At 48.1% G+C, this 22,175-nt stretch overlaps 1 protein-coding gene across 1 annotated transcript; it reads right to left on the bottom strand.

Moving 5' to 3' along the window:
- Positions 1–14,383: 14,383 nt before the first annotated feature.
- On the bottom strand, positions 14,384–20,456 carry PDX1 (pancreatic and duodenal homeobox 1). The gene is made up of 2 exons (XM_034936358.3): positions 18,541–20,456; positions 14,384–14,829 (listed from the first exon to the last, which is right to left on the bottom strand). The coding sequence occupies exons 1-2, from the start codon at positions 18,944–18,946 to the stop codon at positions 14,384–14,386; spliced, it is 852 nt and encodes a 283-aa protein (XP_034792249.1). The 5' UTR covers positions 18,947–20,456.
- Between the last annotated feature and the right edge of the window lie 1,719 nt (positions 20,457–22,175).

The raw sequence follows: 22,175 nt of genomic DNA, 5'->3' as shown, positions 1-22,175 counted from the left end.
TCTGGTAATAACCCACTAAGTTGACTTCATTGACTAATCAGTTGCAACCTACTGTTCGAAAAACACTGACTTAGAGGAAGGGAAGATCCAATGTTTTATACATTTCATATAAATGTATAAATGTTATATGTTTTAATTCTATAAATACATGTATAGGGCTCTTTTTCATCTCAAAAAGTATCTTTCACATACCTTATTTAACCCTCATAACAGTCCTATGAGGTTGATATTTCTCCCAATTGACTAATAAGAAAAATAGACGGTCAAAGACACTAAGTCATTTGCCCTAGTTCAGAAGGGACATAAATGGTCAATGCAGAACTGGAAGCCAATATTTCTGATTGAAAATCTCGGCCTTCCTCAATAGCCTATGCTAGGATGAGACACATAGTTGAGTGTTAATTGAATACTAACTTTAGTTCAGAGTTGTCTGATAGAAAAGGCTAACACTGGATGTTGTATCATGTACATCGTTTGATGAAAGCACACAAGTTTGTCTGAACAAACTTCCTTCTAGAATTAAATTCCAGGACATGGGCTTCACATATGGCTGTTGTATAATAATGAGTATTGTTTTCATCTGTGGCTTTTCAGAAAACACCAGATTATTATAACAATTTTTTTTTCTTTTAAGATGGAGTCCTGCTCTGTCACCCAGGCTGGAGTGTAATGGCGTGATCTCGGCTCATCGTAACCTCTGCCTCCTGGGTTCAAGTGATTCTCCCGCCTCAGCCTCCCAAGTAGTTGGGATTACAGGCATGTGCCACCACGCCCGGCTAATTTTGTATTTTTAGTAGAGACGGGGTTTCACCATGTTGGCCAGCCTGGCCTCGAATTTCTGACCTCAAGTGATCTGCCTGCTTTGGCCTCCCAAAGTGCTGGGATTACAGGCGTGAGCTGCCACGCCCTGCCTATTAGGACAATTTTTTATACAGATCCTTGGTAACTGTCATGGAGGCTGCTAGTTGTCCCCAGTATCCACTGGACACTTCCCTTTTTAGTGATGTACTTCCTCCCATTTTTCATTAGACAACTGGTTGTCCAGAATAAAGGCTACATTTTCCCACCTGCTGTGCAGCTAGATGCTTTCATGCAGCTAAGTTCTGTGAATGAGGTGTAAGCAGGCATCGTGTAACTTCCAAAAGTGTCATTCAAGTAAAGGAAACTATATTCATTTTCAATTGCTGCAATTACGAATCACCACAAATGCAGCAGCTAAACACAACATGAAATTTATTTTTTCCGTTTTTATTTTATTATTATACTTTAAGTTCTAGGGTACATGTGCACCATATGCAGGTTTGTTACATAGGTATACATGTGCCATGTTGGTTTGCTGCACCCGTCAACTTGTCATTTACATTAGATACTTCTCCTAATGCTGTCCCTCCCCCAGCCCCCCCACCCCCCGACAGGCCCCAGTGTGTGATGTTCCCCACACTGTGTCCAAGTGTTCTCATTGTTCAATTCCCACCTATGAGTGAGAACATGCGGTGTTTGGTTTTCTGTCCTTGTGATAGTTTGCTGAGAATGATGGTTTCCAGTTTCATCCATGTCCCGGCAAAGGACATGAACTCATCCTTTTTTATGGCTGCATAGTATTCCATGGTGTATATGTGCCACATTTTCTTAATCCAGTCTATCACTGATGGACATTTGGGTTGGTTCCAAGTCTTTGCTATTGTGAATAGTGCTGCAATAAACATACGTGTGCATGTGTCTTTATAGTAGCATTATTTATAATCCTCTGGGTATATACCCAGTAATACCCCAGTTGAGTCAAATGGTATTTCTAGTTCTAGATCCTTGAGGAATGGCCACACTGTCTTCCGCAATGGGTGAACTAATTTACAGTCCCACCAACAGTGTAAAAACGTTCCTATTTCTCCACATCCTCTCCAGCATCTGTTGTTTCCTGACTTTTTAATGATCGCCATTCTAACTGGCGTGAGATGGTATCTCATTGTGGTTTTGATTTGCATTTCTCTGATGACCAGTGATGATGAGCATTTTTTCAAGTGTGTGTTGGCTGCATAAATGTCTTCTTTTGAGAATTGTCTGTTCATATCCTTTGCCCACTTTTTGATGGGGTTGTTAGTTTTTTTCTTGTAAATTTGTTTAAGTCCTTTGTAGATTCTGGATATTAGCCCTTTGTCAGATGGGTAGATTGCAAAAATTTTCTCCCATTCTGTAGGTTGCCTTTTCACTCTGATGGTAGTTTCTTTTGCTGTGCAGAAGCTCTTTAGTTTAATTAGATCCCATTTGTCTATTTTGGGTTTTGTTGCCATTGCTTTTGGTGTTTTAGTCATGAAGTCCTTGTCATGCCTATGTCTTGAATGGTATTGCCTAGGTTTTCTTCTAGGGTTATTAAATTTATTATTTCACTGTTTCTGTCTGTCAAAGTCCCCCTTGGCTCAGCAGTTTCTCTGGTCCAGTGTTGGAGAGGCCAGGTCCTTGTGGCTGCCCCCAGTTTCCTTGCTGTCTGTCGCCTGGGGGTGGTCGTTAGCCCCTACCAGCCTCTCTTGGGTCCTTGTCAATGGACTCCCTCATCTCAGAGGCAGCAATGGCTCAGTAAAGCCTCCTCATATTTGGAATCTCTTCAACTTTTCTTTCTGCTGTAGCTCTTGAATTCTAGCTAGAGAAAGTTATTTGCTTTCAAGGACTTGTATGATTAGATTGGGCCCACAAGGATAATCTAGAATAATCTGTTTATTTTAAGTACCTAATCTAATTATATCTCTAAAAATCCCTTTTGCCCTGTAAGGGAACACAGACACAAGTTTCAGGAATTGCAATGTAGACACCTTTCAACTTTTCAGGGACCATTATTCTGTCTACCATAGATGCATATCCTTCTGATTTGTCTCTTTTCCCCTGCTGCTGAGAAAGTAAGTGTATTGGCTGGAGTGCTCTAAGGGACTAGGGAGGTCCACAACACTTAGGGATGGCAGAATAAAATGTCAAAACATCTTGGGTTCCACATATATATTTTTTATATACAATAAATATATATATATATAAAATAAAAATCTGGTAACAACCCACTAAATGGACTTTTTTTTTTTTTTTGAGATGGAGTTGCCCAGGCTGGAGTGATCTTGGCTCACTGCAACCTTCACCTCCTGGTTTCAAGCAATTCTCCTGTCTCTGCCTCCTGAGTATCTGGGATTACAGGTGCGCGCCACTACGCCCGGGTAATTTTTTTCGTATTTTTTGTGGAGACGGGGTTTCACCATGTTGGCCAGGCTGGTCTCGAACTCCTGACCTTAAGTGCCTCGGCCTCCCAAAGTGCTGGGATTACCGGTGTGAACCACCGAGCCTGGCTAACTTGACTTTATTGACTAATCAGTTGCAACCTACTTTTTGAAAATATATAATATATATTATACGTATAATATATATTATACATAATTATGTATAATATATATTATATGTATAATATATATTTATGTATAATATATATTTACATAATATTATATAATTACATATATATTATATGTATATATAATATATATAATTACATATAATATACATATTATATATAATATATATAATATAATATACATATTATATATAATATATATAATATAATATACATATTATATACAATTACATATATTATATATAATATATATTATATACATATTTATGTATAATATATATTATACATAAATTGTACATAATATATATTATACATAAATTATACATAATATATATTATACGTATAATGTATTATATGTATAATATATAATATATAATATATGTATTATATATACATAAATATATTACACATATAATATATAATACATAATAGAATATTATATATTATATGTGTTATGTATAATACATAGTAGAAATTTTTAGGGATCTCTAGACCCCCCCTCAAAGAATAGGAGATTGTTCCAAGACCTTCTTAGTAAGTCATTTCCTTAGATGTTACTATATTGATTAGTATCAATATATATTATGTATAATAATATGTATTATATAAATATGTTATACATAATACATTTATATATAAATATGTATTAATCATATCAATATGTATCTATATATTATGTATAATAATATGTATTATATAAATATATATTATACATAATACATTTATATATAAATATATATACATAAATATATATTACACATATAATATATAATACATAATATATAACACTTAATACATTATATATAATACATATAATACATATAATACATAATATATTATATATAATACATAATATATTATATATAATACATAATATATTATATATAATATATATAATATATATAATACACAATAGAATATTACATATTATATGTATTATGTATAATACATAGTAGGAATTTTTAGGGATCTCTAGCCCCTCCTCAAAGAATAGGAGACTGTTCCAAGACCTTCTTAATAAGTCATTTCCCTAGATGTTACTATATTGATTAGTATCAATATATATTATGTATAATAATATGTATTATATAAATATGTATTATACATAATACATTTATATATAAATATGTATTAATCATGTCAATATGTATCTATATATTATTTATAATAATATGTATTATATAAATATATATTATACATAATACATCTATATATAAATATGTGTTAATACTAATCAATATAGTAACATCTAGGGAAATGACTTATTAAGAAGGTCTTGGAACAATCTCCTATTCTTTGAGCGGGGGGCTAGAGATCCTTAAAAAAATTCTAGTTTGTCAAGAGACTTTCTATCTTTGGTCATCAGACTATCCTTAAATTGGCTGAAATGCTTGTGCCTTACAAGTAAAGCTAGTTGCATGTGGGTATCAATGCTGTTTGACCTGTGACTTCAGTCAGTACAGCTGGCTTTTGCCTCTCTGCTTTATACAGTGGTGGCTTATTTTTGCTCCTACCTGGTCAACTTCAATGTGACTTTGCAGTCCAGAAATTCTCTTGTGAAGAGCCAGGACAAGACCTAGCTGTCCCCATCTGAGGGAGGACTCCAGGGCTCCAGGGAAAAGGGCATACATTCAATTGGTGTGGCAGTTGTTGCCTTCCCTGAGGTCCATTGAGCAAAGAGCTGTCTGTGATTTAGTAGGGCAAGAAAGACCTCAGCTTCTGGAAAAACCACATCCTTCTAAAGGGCTCCACTCAGCCAGGTGAGGTGGCACTCAGCCAGGTGAGGTGGCTGTCACCTGCAATCCCAGCCACAGGAGGCTAAGGCAAGGGGATTGCTCAAGCCCAGGAGTTTGAGACTAGCCTGGGTAACTTAGCAAGATCCCTATGTCTAAAAAAAAAATGTAAAAAGCTGGGCTTGGTGGTACTTGCCTGTAGTCTCAGCTACTTGTGGGGCTGAGGTGGGAAGATTGCTTTGAGCCCAGGGTTTGAGGCTACAGTGAGATGATAGGACCACACCACTGCACTCAAGCCTGGGCAACAGAGTGAGACCTTTTACCTAATAAATAAAAATAAAGGTTTCCACTCACCCAAGTATGTGCTCTTCACATACCTTATCTTACTTAACTCTCACAATAGTCACATGAGATGGGATTATCCCTAATTCACAGGGGAGTAGACAAGCTCAAATGGATCAAGTTATTTGCCCTAGTTCAGAAGGGCAGTAAATAGGGAACACAAAACCGGAAGCTAAACCCTGCCCAAGGTAGTGAAAAACAGCACTTTCAATTTGCACATTTGGCCAGGGATTGTTCCTTTTCTCCTCCACTGGACTGGAGGACAAAGGGTAGCATGAATAATGCCTTGTGCTTTATACAATCTCTGTTTGTGTTTCTGTGGAAAGGCCCAATCATCCACAGGAGAAATTATCCACTCTCCTGTCCTTCTGGCCTAGAAACATAGTCTTTCAATATTAAATAAAAATAAACCACACGTTCATTGATTGCAATAAATCCAATTATATAATATTTTATATTTATTTATTTATGTATGTATTTATTATTTTTTGAGATGGAGTGTCGCTCTTGTTGCCCAGGCTGGAGTGCAGTGGTGCGATCTCGGCTCACTGCAACCTCTCCGGGTTCAAGCAATTCTCCTGCCTCAGCCTCCCTACTAGCAGGGACTACAGGTGCTCGCCACCACGCCTGACTAATTTTTGTGTTTTTAGTGGAGACAGGGTTTCACCATGTTGCTCAGGCTGGTCCCAAACTCCTGACCTCAAGTGATCCGCCCACCTCGGCCTCCCAAAGTGCTGGGATTACAGGCATTAGCCACCGTGCTGGCCAATTGTTTATTTCTTAGAGATTATTTTGAACATTTAAAAATGCTTTATTTACAGACAAGGTATTGCTCTGTCACCCAAGCTGGAGTGTATTGGCAAAATCATAGCTCACTACAATCATAGTCCTAAACTCCTAGGCTCAAGCAATCTTCTCTCCTCAGCCTTTCAAAGTGCTAGGATTAGAGGCATGAGCCACCTTGCCCAACTCTATTTTGTACTTCTGTTTTTGTTTTTTGAGACAGAGTCTCAATCTGTGGCCCAGGCTGGAGTGCAGTGACGTGATCTTGGCTCACTGCAACCTCTGCCTCCCAGGTTCAAGTGATTCTCCTTCCTCAGCCTCCCAAGTAGCTGAGACTATAGGCACCTGCCACTAGGCCTGGCTAATTTTTGTATTTTTAGTAGAGACGGGGTTTCCGGGTTTCACCACATTGGCCAGGCTGGTCTCAAACTCCTGACCTTGTGATCCACCCACCTCGGCCTCCCAAAGTGCTGGGATTATAGGCATGAGCCACAGTGCCCGGCCTTATTTTGTACATTTTTTGTTTGTTTGTTTCTAGAACTATGAAGTGGAAATAATTCCATGTAATATGTCGATTTCAAATCAGCAGTATTTCCAGACAGATTTAGAAGTGTGGGACTTCTGAATTTTCTAAGAGCATATGTAAATAAGAGAAATGACTTTCAAAATGTCATACCTTTTGGAAATCAGGCTCATTGAGAATTCTGAAAGAGGAGAGATAGAATTTATTCAATGATGTAAATAATTAGCAGCAAAAATATTGTTACACATAAATTTTTTTAAATTGACAAGTAGTACTTGTACATATATATGGGGTACATAGTGATGTTTTACTCCATATTATGTGTGGTGATCAGATCAGGTTCTTTACACTTTTTAGATGTGTAATTATCATTAGAAGTGAGATTTCAGAGTATTCCACAATGTACACAAGAATCTTGAATGTGTGCTGATGATATGGCATATATTTAAGGTTTCTATATGCTCTATGTTCAGGGAAGGACTCCAAGGTGTTCAACTTGAAGTTGAATGATAGAATACTGCTTAAAGTTAGAGCTATTTATGCTTTCAAAAGCCATGGGATCTCATTTACAAAGGAAATAATTTTAATGAAACATCAGGACTATGATTTTTTTTTTTTTTTGAGGCAGAGTTTCACTCTTGTAGCCCAGGCTGGAGTGCAATGGCACAATCTCGGCTCACTGAAACCTGTGCCTCCCAGATTCAAGCGATTCTTCTGCCTCAGCCTCATGAGTAGCTGGGATTACATGCATGCACCACCACACCTGGCTAATTTTGTATTTTTAGTAGACACAGAGTTTCTCCATGTTGGTCAGGTTGGTCTCGAACTCCCGACCTCAGGTGATCTGCCCGCCTTGGCCTCCCAAAGTGCTGGGATTACAGGCATGAGCCACCGCACCTGGAAGGAATATAATTTTATCATGTGCATTCCATCTTACAGATGTGTAAATATACCATACTTTAATATGGGAATCTGGCATTGACAGGTTATCACTAGGTAACCTATGAGCCTCATCCCTTTCAGCCAGCCACTTTCACTCTGAAATCACCTATTTTTAGCTGCTATTATCTGCAGACCTTGACCTCCCCTTCCTACCCAGTGTTTCCTGCCAGTCTCTTCCCACTGCTCAAGCTGACCATGGGAAGCAATTTCTTGATGGCTGGCTGCCAGATAAGAGGATGCATCATTCCCATTTCTTTTGCAAGGAGGCCTTCTGCTTCCTGCTGCCCTGCCTCAGTTTCCCATTAGGTTTATTGTTCCCATATCTAGCCTGTTAGAGCTGGGTTGGAGTAAAGCTTGATTCGATATCAACCCAGAACTTCCTTCTTCTGACATTTGTAACTACTTAATTTTCAGGAGGCTTTATAGGTAAATTTGTTGAAGTCATGAAATACCTTAGTTGTGAACTTCTTTTTTAGAAAGAGAAGATTTTAAAGTTCCTTATGGTAGTACTTTAGCAATCTGTCAGCTTCTACCAACGTTTCAACTTTGTGTTATTCTAAAGACAGCACTTCTTGCCTTCTAACGTTGTGCCAATCCAAAGAATTGAGACAGTAACCTGAGCGGACAGTTTTCATCATCAGCAATGCCATCAGACACCTGTGAGATGGCTATGCTGTAATCCAAGCACTTTGGGAGGCCAAAGTGCATGGATCACTTGAGGTCAGGAGTTCAAGACCAGCCTGGCCAATGTGTCAAAACCCCATCTGTACTAAAATACAAAACTTCACCAGGCATGGAGGCTGGTGCCTGTAATCCCAGCTACCCGGGGAGCTGAGGCAGGAGAATCACTTGAACCTGGGAGGTGGAGGTTGTAGTAACCCGAGATCGTGCCACTGCACTCCAGCCTGAGTGGCAGAGTAAGACTCCGTCGCAAAAATAAATAAACAAGTAAATAAATACACACATAAAACAAAAAGTATATAGGAAGGTTTCCTTGGTCCCTAGACACAGCTGATCATTATCACCATGGCAACCCAATAAGACAACCCTAAACCCATGCACACAAACACACATAGGCACATAGGTTACACAAGCATCCTCAGAAACACAAAGATGGGGAGACTCACCCTCAAACACAAACCACACCTACAGAGAGAGAGAGAGAGAGCAGACAGAGAGAGAGAGAAAGAGAGAGAGAGAGAGAATGAGACAGAGAATGGGTGGTGGGGAGATGAAAATAGAACAGGTAGATTCACCAATTTGGGTGGGGAGATGAAAATAGAACAGGTAGATTCACCAATTTGAAAAGGAAAGTACAATACTTAAATTTCAGTCAAACTTAAATGCATTGAACTGAACTGGTTGAAGGAGAGGATATGGAGAGGGTGGCAGTGCTAGACTAAGGAGGCCAAAATTAAGAAATGAAAACAGCCCTTGTTCAAAAGGAGCATTCATTTTGGGGAATCACAGTGACTTCTGTTTACTCTGGTAAATTCAGTCACTGATAATCAATTCAATCTCCATGACGGTATTGACCATCAAGTGGGAAGATGTGATTTGTCTTGTAAAAACTGTGAGTGCTTCCAGGGCAAGCACTGTGAGGCTTCCTGCGTGCCGCAGCAAAGCAGGAATCCAACATATGTTGCTGAATGCGTTCACGCCCCAGTACTGGAGCGAAGAGCAAGTTATTTATGGACATCATCCCTGTTAAAAACAATATGCATGACCCGAAATCATCACCAACTCTCAGATATTGTATGGTATGGATTTAGCTCTTCAAGGTGAGAACTTCTTCAGGTACTATGTTAGCCCACCTACAGGAAAAACTATATTGCGAAAGAAAATGAGAGGTGTTTTTGTTTGTTTCCCATGCACTATTTTTTGGCACTATGCGATCCGACACTACAAGTCCCCTACGCCGGCAGGAAACAGAGGGACCTGGAGGAAGTCCCATAGCTCAGGCCCCTCGGCACAAGCGTGCTCTCCCAGATACTCCACCCGGGTTCCCATTTTCAATGATTTCCACGTGATGGTGTATGGTGAGAAACAAGTGCCGGATTTCCCGAATCGCGGGACTCAGCAGCTTCGACAGAGCCAGGAACACGATCCGAGAGATGGGGGCGCGCACGGAGCGCTCGGTAGGGTCGCCGCGCGTGATCCCCCCCGGATCGCGCGCATCGCTGGGCGGCGCTAGGTGAACTTACCTTACCTTGGGGTTGAAGATTCCAAGAGGAATGGAGGGCTTGTGGCTCCAGCTCGGACGGTCTCTGGGGCAAGGAGGTGCAGGAGGCTGCGCTGTTGGATTTCTCCTCGGGGTGAGCAGGGCCGGGCTGTCCTGCCGGCTCTGGAGCGCATATGCCGAGCCAGCGCGCACTTGCGTAGGGCTAACTGCGTTCAGCTTTGGCAGGAGCTCTGCTCTTCCTCTGCACCCAAGGCCACTTCCTCCGTTCCCCCACCCCAGACCTTTTGAAGGCCACTGGTGTCTGTCCATTATGAAAGGAGCGCGCCAAGCCCGAAGAACAGAGGGGAGCTGACAGCTCCCGGAGAAGTCAGGTACTGGGGTCAACCCTGGAGTTCTGGGACCAGATCACTTCCTTTGCAGAAAAGTCTTTCCCGAAGCCCAACTGGCTGCTTTTTTCGGCTTCCTTGGAGATCTCTTTACGGCCCCCTCACTCTGGAGAGCCCGGCACCGTGCACAGGCATGCAGTTCCGAGCGCCCTCGCCCCTCAGGGCCCACGATTCGCATCCACTGGCCAGTTGGCTGAGGGTGGCCGCTCAGAGTTTGAAGTACACATATCGGGCCCCACGCGAGTCTTCCTGTGGGGTCTGATCCAGGAGGTATCGGTCAAGCTACCTAAGGGGTCGGGACGGAGCCCACCGTCCCGCCTCCGAGGCTTGGATGGAGCCCAGAGGGGCGCTCCGCGGCATTCATTCCTTTCCCCATGCTCTCCTCGAGGTCTCTCCGCCGAGCAGGACTTCGCTCTCCGCTGCCTCCCTGGGCCTCCCTGGAAGGTCGGTTTCTCCTGTTAACAACGCATCACCTCCGCCACCCCCACCAGGCGTACAGGAGACACCAGGTCCTGTCCTAAACTCTTCAAAGACATCATCATCTCCTCACGCCTTCTTATGAGCCCACTGTATAGACGAGGAAATGGAGAGTTAAATGATGTAAGCAAAGCCACGAGTAGTAAGGAAGGACTGAATTCAAGCCCAAGGCGGCGCGACCTCCGGAGTCCGAGCTCTTCCCCGCCGGAGGCGCAGGCTCCGGTTGCCCGAGTCTCTGCCACCCAGAGAACTTCCAAGCAAAGCTCTGATCCCGGGCCCAACCCTGGTCAGTCGGAGGCCACACGCCTGCCCGTGTCATCCCGCGCCCTCGGCTGCCCGAAGACCAGTCTCAGGCAGCCTGTGCCTCTTCTCCTCTCCTTGGCGAACCCTCGGGTCTCGCGGAAAAGCAGCGGCTGGCCCAATTCGCAGAGCGAAGTCGGGGCCGGAGCCTCGGAGAGGGCGGCGGCTTCTGCGTGGGGTCCGAGGACAAGTTTCTGCGCCTCCACCAACTAACTGGTCGGCGGAGCTGCAGTTCTTTGCCTGGTGAAGTTTGCTGTGGAAAACCTAGGGAGTTTATTTATGAGGAAGGGCGTCCTGAAACTAGGCAGTGTTCGGCAAAGATCAGTGGGTAGAGGAATAAAACTCATATCAACAGCGACAGTGTGGGGGTTTGCCAGAGGGGAGGGGCTGCCGGGGGACTGGTGGGGGACTTTAGAAACTCCACAACAGCAGCTCCCGATTGCCTCTGACGACGACGACGATGACAGCCTAAAACAATAGCTACTGTTTGTGGAGGGATTCCTAGATGCCGAATTAGCATTTTACAGGTATTTCTTGGTTTAAACCTCACAGCAACTCCATGAAGTAGTATTTGCCTCCACTTTCTGGATGAAGAAACTGAGTCACTGAGAGTTCGAATCATTTTATCAGGACTTCGGGCTGGGCCAATATTTGAGGGACCAAGGATGCGAGCGCAGATTTGCCCCACCCCAGAGCCCAGGCGGGTGTGGAGAACCGCAAGGAAAGAGCACTCTCAAGGATGCGCAAGTTCACCTTTCTGATCCAAGGGACTTAATTTTATCCCGAGGGACTCGATATCTCTCTCCAGTAAAACAAAACAAAACGGCAACAACAAACAGCGTCTATCTTTGCAAAAAGTAAAAGAAAAGCAGCGACGCCTGGGAGTGAGGTACTGGTACTGAACACAGGGAGCGCCGGGGAGGGCCGTCGGGTGCACCACCGGGCTAAGGCGCCCATCTGAGAGCTTCCTGCAGGGAAGAGCAAAGTGGTCCTAGGGATTGGAAGCCCTCTAAATCCGGGCATCTTTGCCTCTAACATAAGACACTTTTGGCCCTCGGCCTCCGGGGACGGAGACTCATCCAAAACAACGCTTCTTTTGGAAGGGTCACAGAAAACGGCCTCGCCTGCGTCCTCAGCTTTGGGAGGAAAGAGGAGACCTGACCATGGTGGGAGCCAGCGGCGGGTCTCACCACCCGCAGCACTGAGGCGTCAGGTGGGCGGCGCTTGGCTCTGCCAGGAAGCAGTATTGGCCAGCAGTACTCCGAGCTGTCTCCCACGCTCTAGACTATATTACCCGAGAAAGTCATCATGAGAAGATATTCTTAAATTAAAAATAAAACAAAACTGGATATTCATCCCCTCACAGGGTGCTCCAACTCAAAACTCAAGTGCACTATTTCTTAATTACCTCGTTTTTCCTGATTAGTACCGAAAAAAATAGACGCTGATCAGCCTGGCCATCATGGCGAAACCCTGTCTCTACTAAAAATACAAAAATTAGTCGGGCGTGGTGGTGTGAGCCTGTAATCCCAGCTACTCAGGAGGCTGAGGTAGGAGAATCCCTGAAAAAAAGAGGAACCCGGGAACGACAGAATGAGACCCTCTCAAATAAAAACAAAAACAAAACAAAACACGCTAATTTAATTTTAAAAGTGAATTCGAATCATCCCACTGCCAGAAAGGTTTGAAACAAAGTGAGGAGAATCAGTTTTCATCTCTTCCCATATTATCAGTATTTATTAAGCATTTCCCACAAACATAACCCGAGCACAAGGCCCAGACCTTGAAAAGAAGACAGACCTGGGATGCACAGACCTGTTTGTAAATAACTGTTAGGTAATTTTTAAAATGTTAAATAAGATAACTGGTTTTCCAAACCCTCCAATCACATACGTTTTCATAATTTCTAAAGATGTGAAGGTCATACTGCCTCGTGAATAGTTGTTGGTTTCCAAGGCGCACCAGGCCACTGTGCTTGTCTTCAGCACAGCCTCTACCTCGGAACAGGAATTACATCCACATCCTAAATAGAAAGTTCCGAATATCTTTGGTTTAGTGGTCACCCAGGGGTCCATCTTTCTCCCTCACCCCCAGATCCAGGCCCGTCCCCCCTTGCCTTCCCTGCCAGCAGTGTGGAACTGGAGCACAGGGACTCTTGCACTGCTCCTAAGCCAGCCCTGCCGCTGCTCGCCCTGCCTTGCAAGATGTTCTCTTCCTCAGAAGAAAGGGGTGCAAGTTATAAGATGTGCAGTAGTGAAGTGTGCAGCTAGAGAAGAGGAAGAGGAGGGATGAGAAGGGGAGGTAGAAGGAGGAGGAGGAGAAAGAAAGAGGTCAGGAAGAAAGAGGAGGAGGAGGGAGAAGAAGAGGAGGAGGAGGAAGAGGACGGGGAAGAAGGGGAGCAAGAGGAGGGAGAGGAAAGGAGAGCACGTGGAAGAGGAGGAAGAGGAAGAGGAGGGAGAAGAAGAGGAGGAGGGAGAGGAAAGGAGAGCACGTGGAAGAGGAGGAAGAGGAAGAGGAGGGAGAAGAAGAGGAGGAGGGAGAGGAGGGGGAAGAAGAGGAGGAGGGAGAGGAGGAGGGAGAGGAGGGGGAAGAAGAGGAGGAGGGAGAGGAGGGGGAAGAAGAGGAGGAGGAGGAGAAAGAGGAGGGGGAGGAAAGGAGAGCAGGAGGAAGAGGAAGAGGAGGGAAAAGAAGAGGATGGGGAGGAAAGGAGAGCAGGAGGAAGAGGAAGAGGAGGGAAAGAAGAGGAGGAGGAGGAAGGGGAGGGGGAAGAGGAGGAGGAGGAAGAGGAGGACTCACTGTATTCCACTGGCATCAATTTCACGGGATCTTTGAAAACTCAAACATTTCCTTTCAATTATTTCTAAACTTAAAGGGGTCGCCCGAGTAAGAATGGCTTTATGGCAGATTAAGGTACTCGGCCCAGCTTCCCCGCTGTGTGTGTTAGGGAGCCTTCCAATGTGTATGGTACAGTTTCCATTGTCTTTGAAGAGCCGGCTTCTCTCAACAGGTCCCAAGGTGGAGTGCTGTAGGAGGGCAGGGATGTGCGCAACAGCCACAAACAACGCCAATCCAGTATCACTAAAAGAGGGCCCCAATACTACAAAAACCAATGGCTCTTTTTCTTCCGGAAGGCCTGCCAGCATCTACCCGCGGGGCCCCAACTGGCACATGCGCCTGAGAGAGCGGGTTTTCCCCTTCGGTCTAAGGTGGGCCCCGCAATTGCCGCCCCATTCAACTGCCAGGGTGGGTGGTCCACGCCCGGGGTCCTCCTAGGCCCTCTGCTCCTCCTCGGCGAGTGGTTGAAGCCCCTCAGCCAGGAGCAGGTCCTGCCTCTCATCGTGGTTCCTGCGGCCGCCGAGGCGCGACGCTGGAGGGCTGTGGCGACGCGCTAAGGCCAGGCGGCAGGCGGCCCTCTCGGGCGGCAACGGGGGCAGCGGGCGGCACAGCACCTCCGGGGGGCGGCGGCGGCGGCAGCGCCAGAAGCTCCTCGCCGGAGGTCACGGCGCAGTCCTGCTCAGGCTCCGCGACCCCGCCACCCCCGACAGCTGTCCCGCCGCCGCGCTTCTTGTCCTCCTCCTTTTTCCACTTCATGCGGCGGTTTTGGAACCAGATCTTGATGTGTCTCTCGGTCAAGTTCAACATGACAGCCAGCTCCACCCGGCGCGGCCGTGAGATGTACTTGTTGAATAGGAACTCCTTCTCCAGCTCTAGCAGCTGTGCGCGCGTGTAGGCCGTGCGCGTCCGCTTGTTCTCCTCCGGCTCCGCAGCGTAGGCGCCGCCTGCGGGCGACACAGGGCGTGAGTGTGGCCCCCGGAGCCCGGCACAGCCCCCACCCACGCAGCCCAACCCCTTCAAGGGGGGCCAGGGAGCCCTAGCCCTACCAGCTGCTCCCGCCGGAGCCACCAAGCCCCAGCATCCCATTTCAGCGCCTAGTGTAGGCGCGCGAAGCTCTTCCCTAGTAACTCAAGCCCTTCCTAATAAAGATAGCCTTTTTATTGGAGACCAAACTCGAGTCAGCTCTCGCCGTGAGCCTAAGCTTGGCTCTGCCAATGAGTGGTCCTTGAATGCGCTCATATAATCGGTGTTAATCAACTGATTGATGTTGATTTAAATGTATATAATAGTTAAACCGGCTGGATCCTACAAAAGCAATAAAACGCCTTTAATCCAGGGCTTAAAAAAACCTCCTGATGGTGACCCACAAATGTGAGAAATACATTTCGGATCGTTGTGTAGTTCACACACGGACACTGTAGGTCAGTTATACTGACAAATCTTAAGGACATAAAACAAACGTTTACCACGTATGATGCTATCTACTTTTCTCTCCATTATCTGCTATTTCGTTTAAAAAATACTAATCTCAACCTAGTAAATTGATTTTATGACCTGCGAATGGGTGCAACCTGCAGTTTGAAAATCTTTGTGCTAATGGAGACTGTGACACATTTTGTTATATCTGACCATGTGTTTCCTCTCTCTATAGTTATATCGTAATTAGTCCCAACCTGAGAGCCAGCAAATTCTCCATAATTGTTTTAACTTCAGCCGGACTTCCGCCCGCGAAGTGAAAGAATATTGTTCTGGGGGTCACGTTGGCCAGGGCAGAACTCTGGCAGCTCCAGACTCTATGCCCTGGATCCCAAATGCCCTCAGAGGTGTTGAGGGGAGACACAGGGGCCCTAGCCCAGCTGCAGAACCGACAGCCCTACGGAGGAGGTGGTAGTGGTGCAGAAACAAGCCTCTCGTGTCTCCAAGATGCAACAGGACGCCCTGGCCCAGGAGGTTGGAGACCCACATTCACTGTTTGCCGCTGCGCTCAGCCAGGTCCCAATCTTTTCTTTTCTGTGGAAAATACTGACTACACCCAGGCTGTGGACGCTGGCGCGGGAAGTTCCACCAAAGTTCCGGGGAGAGGCTTGTCTTAGAGCAAAGGCAGGGGACATTTCTCCTGTGAATGTTGGCTAAGCCTTAAGGAATTGAAAGGCGAGTGTGTGTGTGTTGGGGGCGGGGTTAATTTCGCGATGGAACCCTACTGGGTTTCCCCCCAGGTCGAGAAGAGGCGCCAGAAGCTGAAGCAGAGGCTCAAACCCTAGTCCAGGGAGAGTTCTACTCCCTGGGGGCATCCCCGAATCTACCTGGCATCCCACGCCTGGGAGAGAAGCGAGACGGGCCTTCAATAAACATTTTGAAAGGCTCTCCAAAGTTTTTACATTAAACCCACATGTCTCTGGGTTCCTGCCTTAGGCTGCGGGCTTCGTATAGTCCCTGCGAGAGGGCTTCGTGAAGTCCCTGCGAGAGACTGCTCAGGGAGAGACTTCCTGGGGTGCACTATTCCCGGGGGACCTGTGCTCAGCGCGACGCGGCAGGGGTGGAGGTTGAGGATGGTGGGAAAAGGTCAAGGTCGCCAAGCCTGGGCCCTTCCCCAAGGCGCAGGGTGATGCAGTTTAGGTGCCAGCTGGACAGCGCTGCTGAAGCATTTGGGGGTCAATGTTTTTCAAAACCTCTGTTGTCATTAGCATTCAGATTCGTACTGCCAGTGAGAGCCCTTTTGTCACTTCGCTCTTCCCAGGGGCAGGTGGGTTTGCAATTTTTGAATTTCGGCTCCATCGAAGTTTCCCCTAGAGGAACGCAGGGATAGCAGCCGGCCCCGCAGACGGCTTCCAGGGGAAGAGAGGGGAGGTCGTCTCCTTCCCCGAGAGTCGAGCATGCAGCGGGTTAGAGGGCGCCAGCAAAGGCCTGGGGCCAACTCGAGCCCGAGAGTGTCGCCCTCCTTGGGTCCCCGAACCCTCGCCAAGGCTGTTGATTTGCCTTCTGGTTTTACTTTCTGGCTTCTTGGGTCAGCCTAAGCCCAAGTCCTCCAGAGCAGAGGTATCACCCCTTGGGTTGGGATAGGGAAGTTACTCCACCTCACAAATCCTCTTTCGGGACCCTGATGTCGCCCATTTCCTGAGGAAGGCCCAGGGTGGGAAAGCAGGAGCTCCGAGGGCCTAGGAGGCCAGAAGAGAGGTCTGGAGGGGAGGCAGCCCTGGAAGAAAACTGGGTGAGGACGGGGAGCCCCCCACCTTTGTTCGAGGGACTGTCCTCCCGCCTCCTAAGAACCCCGCATTTCCGGAGACTTCAAGGCCTTTGGCCCGGGCTGCGCGAGCTGGATAAATTTGCAGAGGCGCCGCGGCAGCTTCTGGCGCCCCTGTCAACTGGGTTTCGCTGGAGGTGGGGACGATTGCAGCGCAGTTCAGCCCTCGTCCTGCCTCAGGACCTTCGCCTTAGCAAGAAAGTGAACTAGGAAGAAGAGAGTCCCGTGGACCCCAGGCAAGCTGGGGTCCCCCTCCCTCTCCCGCACAAAGCCCCTCCTGGCTGCGCCTGGGGTCAGTGTCAGGCAGGGCTGGCCAGACCCCGCAGATGGGCGCTGAGGATTTTCGGGGTGGGCCGGGGGACGCCGGCTCGAGCTGCTTCCCCCTACTCCCGGCTGCCAGTTGAAAGGAAAAGGCAACTATTTGCGGTGCAGGTGTGACCAGAAGTGGCTGAGGCACGGCAGCGATGACAGTGAGTAGCGGCGACGACACAGGCCGCGCCGGAACTTGCCGCTCGCGCGGGGCCGCGAAGGACCCGGGGGCTACCCCGTGCCTCCGGCTCCCGGCTCCGGGAAAGACCTTCTGTTCTCTGCCAGCGCGGAGGGCCGCAGGAACCAGGCCTCTCGCCTCCCCACCAGCTAGGCAGGGAGCGCCCATCTCCTGAAAAATTACTTCCTGGGAAGCGGTGCGGGGAGACAGCTTCAATTGCTTTCGGTTGGTGAAAAACGAATTCGCTTCTCAGATTGCTCTCCTAGCTGCCAGGCTCTGACGTTGAGAGGCCGGCTTTCAGCCTCGCGGTGAGCCCCCGCCTTGCCCCAGCCCCTTCCTCTTTACTCCTATCCTGTTTCCCCAACCAGGGCAGCCGGACACTGCTGGGTTGGGTGCAGTTTCCTTTCCCTCCCTGCCTTTCTGCACCTACCTGGCGCCCCTAGATGCCTGCCCTTCCTTAACGAAGCGCGGGAAGTGAGGGGCTCCGGGGCTCCGAAGGCGATCTGGGGCCTGGGTCCGAGGCACCCATGTCCCTACTCGGCTTCCTCGATGTGCACTACCAAGGAGTCCTGGGTTCCCGGATCCCCTGCTCGAGGAGGATCTGTAGTGTCCGAAGCCCTGAGCAGGACTCAGCCTCGGCTCTCTAAGGATGGCGCTGGGAGCGCGGGCTCCTGGGGCGAAGATGGGCTCAGCGAACAGGGAAGGAAGGAGTGTACACTCCCAGGAGAGCTGGGTGGGAAAGATGCTTCAAACTGGACCAGAGAAGCACTGCTGTGAGGGATGGGCTCGGTAGCTCCCTGATGTAGTTTAGTCCTACCCGGGATAATCCAAGGCGCCGGGAACAGAGAGAAGGCTCCTGGGAGCGCTTGGAGGTAAGGCGGCCGGGTGAGAACCGGAAAGGAGAAAGGGGTGGGGAGCCAGGCTTACCTGCCCACTGGCCTTTCCACGCGTGAGCTTTGGTAGACTTCATCCATGGGAAAGGCAGCTGGACGCGGTTGGGCTCCTCCAGGACGCCCGGCTCGGCTCCCTCCGGGAAGGGCCCGGCGGGCGGGTGGGGGAGCGCGAGCTGAGCCGGGAGGTGGTGGTGAAGGTGCGCCACCGCGGGGTCGTCGGCGAGGGGGGGCACCTCGTACGGGGAGATGTCCGGGGGGCTGCCCTGCTCCAGCGCGCCCAGGGCGCCAGGGAACGGGTGCGGCGGCGGCGGCGGGGGCTGGCGGCCCATGTACAGGCACGCAGGGGGGCCGGCGCTGAACTCCGGCGCCGGGCCTCGCTGGAACGCGCATGAGTCCTTGTAAAGCTGCGTGGCCGCGTAGTACTGCTCCTCGCCGTTCATGGCTGCGGCCCGGGATTGGGCACCGGGAGCCGGGAGCTGGGAGTCGGGAGCTGGAGCCGGGGACTTGGCACTGTGTGGCGTTCCCACTCCCGGCGCCACCCCTGCTCGCTTTGACAGCTCCGCACTGATCTCAGAGGGAACCCACAGCCAGCGCGGACCGGCGGGCCGGCCGCCGCACCATAGGCTCCGCGGGGCCCCACGTGGTTCAGCCGGGGGCCGTGATTGGCCTGGCTGGCCGCACTAAGAGGCTAGGCCCAGGTACCCGCGAGCACCTGCTTTTGTTCCAATTTTCTCTCTCAGCTGAGTTTGCTGCACACCCCTGAACGGGCAGCTGGCGGTGCTCTCCAAAATGGGCGCTCACGAAAACATTAGAACCACTCATTTATAGAAACATTTTCACCGTGGCTTAAACGTTTCTATTTTCCTATATTTTTCTATTTTCTATTTTCCTATATTTTTTCTATTATATTTGATAATGGACATAGTGTGTTTGTTAATTGATGTAGTTTACAAGGAGACATGTTGAGTTTTTAATTTTTTATTTAACTGTTGCGGAATACGATAAAAAAAAAAGTTTGCAGACCCAGCTCTCTAGGTCAGAAGCATTTGATTCTATTTTATTTATGAAGTTTGTTCACAGCCACAAAGATGTCGGTTAAAAAACACACGAAACTCTGGCATTCGTTGTGTGTTTTTACTTGTGGATGTGCTGCAAGTACTTCTGGGGTGTAAACGGTAACTTCTGAAGCATTCACAGAGACTTTTTTAAATTCTTTTTTTTTTTAATTGAAGGGTATTACAAATTTTGGTTTTGGAAAATTGGGGCCCATTTGGCCAGCCCGGAACGTAGCTTCCCAATACAGCGAGGGGGAAAGACGCGGCCTTCCTCTTGGGGCTGCGAGGCAGGGGCAGGTGTTGGCACGGGGGTTCCAGACCCTTGACGACTCTCTACGGGCCGGGACCCTGGCGGAGTTTGCCGGCAGAGAACACCCACTCTCTTCTGCTTGCAATTGAAATAAGGCAAGCAGGAGAGGGGGAAGTGGAGGAAGAGTTACATATTTAGAAAAAGAAATAAAAACGCTGCATTTTCCATGATAACATCTGTGCTTGGCTTCAAACCATTCAGTAACTTCTGGGCATTCTGGGGTCCTGACTTAAACAGGGCCACTTTTTCTGCACCCACTGACGCGGATGGATGACCTCCGGGTGGCGGTGACGTCCAACCCCCTGCCTGGGCATGATCCGCTAGGCCTGGCGGCCTGACCAGCCTCTGACTGGATACTCCCGAAATGAGGACGTTTCTCGAAACGCCACCGTGGGTTTTAGAAAAACTAGACAGCTTTGCAGAAACGTCTCAGCAAGAGAGAGCTTGAACCACAAAGAACCAAGCCAGAGAAAAATCACTGCCCCGCCTTTCCTAAACAACGCACCAACATCCAGACGTTTGAGAGTCAATCTTAATGTATTTCTTTCTTCCTACTGGAAATATTTGTGTTTTAAGTGCGGATTGAGTGCTCTATTCTGAGGACTCTTTATTTTTATTAAAAGACAAAAAAGCCAGTCGGGAATGTGGACTTCTCTGCAGATTCCTTCTCTTGCGGGAGGCCGGTATAGTCTCAGCATTTGCTTCGATGTGTGAGAACTCATGTGTGTGGCTTCCTGGCCTGTGGCCTCATGTGTGTGGCTCTGATGTGTGGCTCCCTGGCTTGTAGATGCCCTTGCTGTCACCGAAGACAGGCCAAGGGAAGCACGGCGGCGGGCGGGGAGAGTTTCGGTGATTTCTTCAGGGAAAAGTGCCACCTGCAGTTTTGGTGGGGGCAGAGAGTGAAAGGCCGTGGGGCCCGGGCACCTAATCTCTGTGCGCCCGCGTCAATGAGTCCATTGTCTGCGGCCGCGGAGAACTCTACCCTATCGCCCTGGCCGCGAGTGACCACATCGATCAGGAGGGCAGGCTGGAGGGGGTTGCCTGGCCGCGGCGTGTTGACCCTTGGAGATAATCTGCCGAGTCGCCGCGGGTTGACTTGGCGACGCGGTTATGAGCGGACGGCAAGCTCCGCTCAGGACAAAGATCGGCCACTTTTCCCCTCCCCCTCCTTTTCCTCCCCCTTCCCCTCCTCCCTGGGCACCCCTACACCCACTCTGGACTCAGTCTGCGCCCCACTCTCCCTCCCCTGCTCCCTGCCTCGCCTGCCACCCCCGGAGTGTTTACTTTGCACTTCTCAACTAATTGCACATTTCTGTAAATTGGTCTCCATTTCGATGCTTCATTTGCTTCCATTTAATATTTTTGCTCGGCCCTGCAGAAAGAAAAGAGGCTCTCAGCAGAAAGCAAATCCGCCGGTTGCAGTCGCCGGCAAAAACCCGGGTACCCGCGGCTGTGGGGGAGGAGGAGGGGATCGCCGGGGGTATTCCATGGAGGCGCGTTCTCACTTTCACAATTAGCATTTTCTGCTGCCTGCGACCTATAGAAGGGACCCAGGGAGCAAAGGTCAAACAACCATTTATTATTGTTATTATTATTATTAGATGAAACAAAGTTATCTGGAATTTTATCACGTACGGCCGTATAAAAAACGCATCAAGCGGAACCCTCCGCTTAGTAAGGTCGTGTGTTGTACTTCCCCGTGGATCTAGCTCCTGGTATCGTAAAATCGCCGAGTCCATTACAGGCGAAATGCGTTTCCGCTCTGAATCCCCGCTGACGCCTGCGCCCCCTCCAAGCCGCCTTGCCCACAACAGGCCCGGCAGCGATACCGAGCCATTAGGCGAGCACCTTCCCGAGCCATTTAACAGCAGCTCTTATGGATAAATAAACAAAAAAGGCTGTAAACCAATTAAAGTGTGGACAGTGAAAAAGTCGTTTATTAGCAGGACGTCCTGATAGTCCTCGCTGATACTGGAGGTCCTTGCTGGCCCTCTTCCCCCTTTCCCTTCACAGAGACGCGGTTTACACCCGGGAGAACACAGGTTACCTTGTTCTTGGTAAGTGGCTAAGTCTTCCTCGGTGGTTTCAGAGGCATGCTAAGGGCTGAATTTGTCTTGGTGATAAGATTTTTAAGCCACTGCATCCCATTATAAATGAAAAAAACAGATGAATCCCACTTAACTCCAAGGTATACATCATGAATGCACGTGGAATTTATATTCATTTTATAATTAAATCTCTGTTGAAAATAAAAATTATTTCTTGAGTTGGAAAATTCTGTAAAGCAAACGATGTGATGTGTGG

The sequence above is a fragment of the Pan paniscus genome, chromosome 14, assembly GCF_029289425.2.
Source record: "Pan paniscus chromosome 14, NHGRI_mPanPan1-v2.0_pri, whole genome shotgun sequence".
NCBI lineage: Eukaryota > Metazoa > Chordata > Mammalia > Primates > Hominidae > Pan > Pan paniscus.
Note: the sequence above shows the minus strand (reverse complement) of the source record. Positions and strands in the feature narration are given on the sequence as shown.

Coding starts and splice junctions, on each gene's coding strand:
- PDX1 (XM_034936358.3), bottom strand. CDS start 18,946: ATGAACGGCGAGGAGCAGTACTACGCGGCCACGCAGCTTTACAAGGAC. Junction 14,830..18,540: donor GTGGAAAGGCCAGTGGGCAG/GTAAGCCTGGCT, acceptor TGTCGCCCGCAG/GCGGCGCCTACGCTGCGGAG.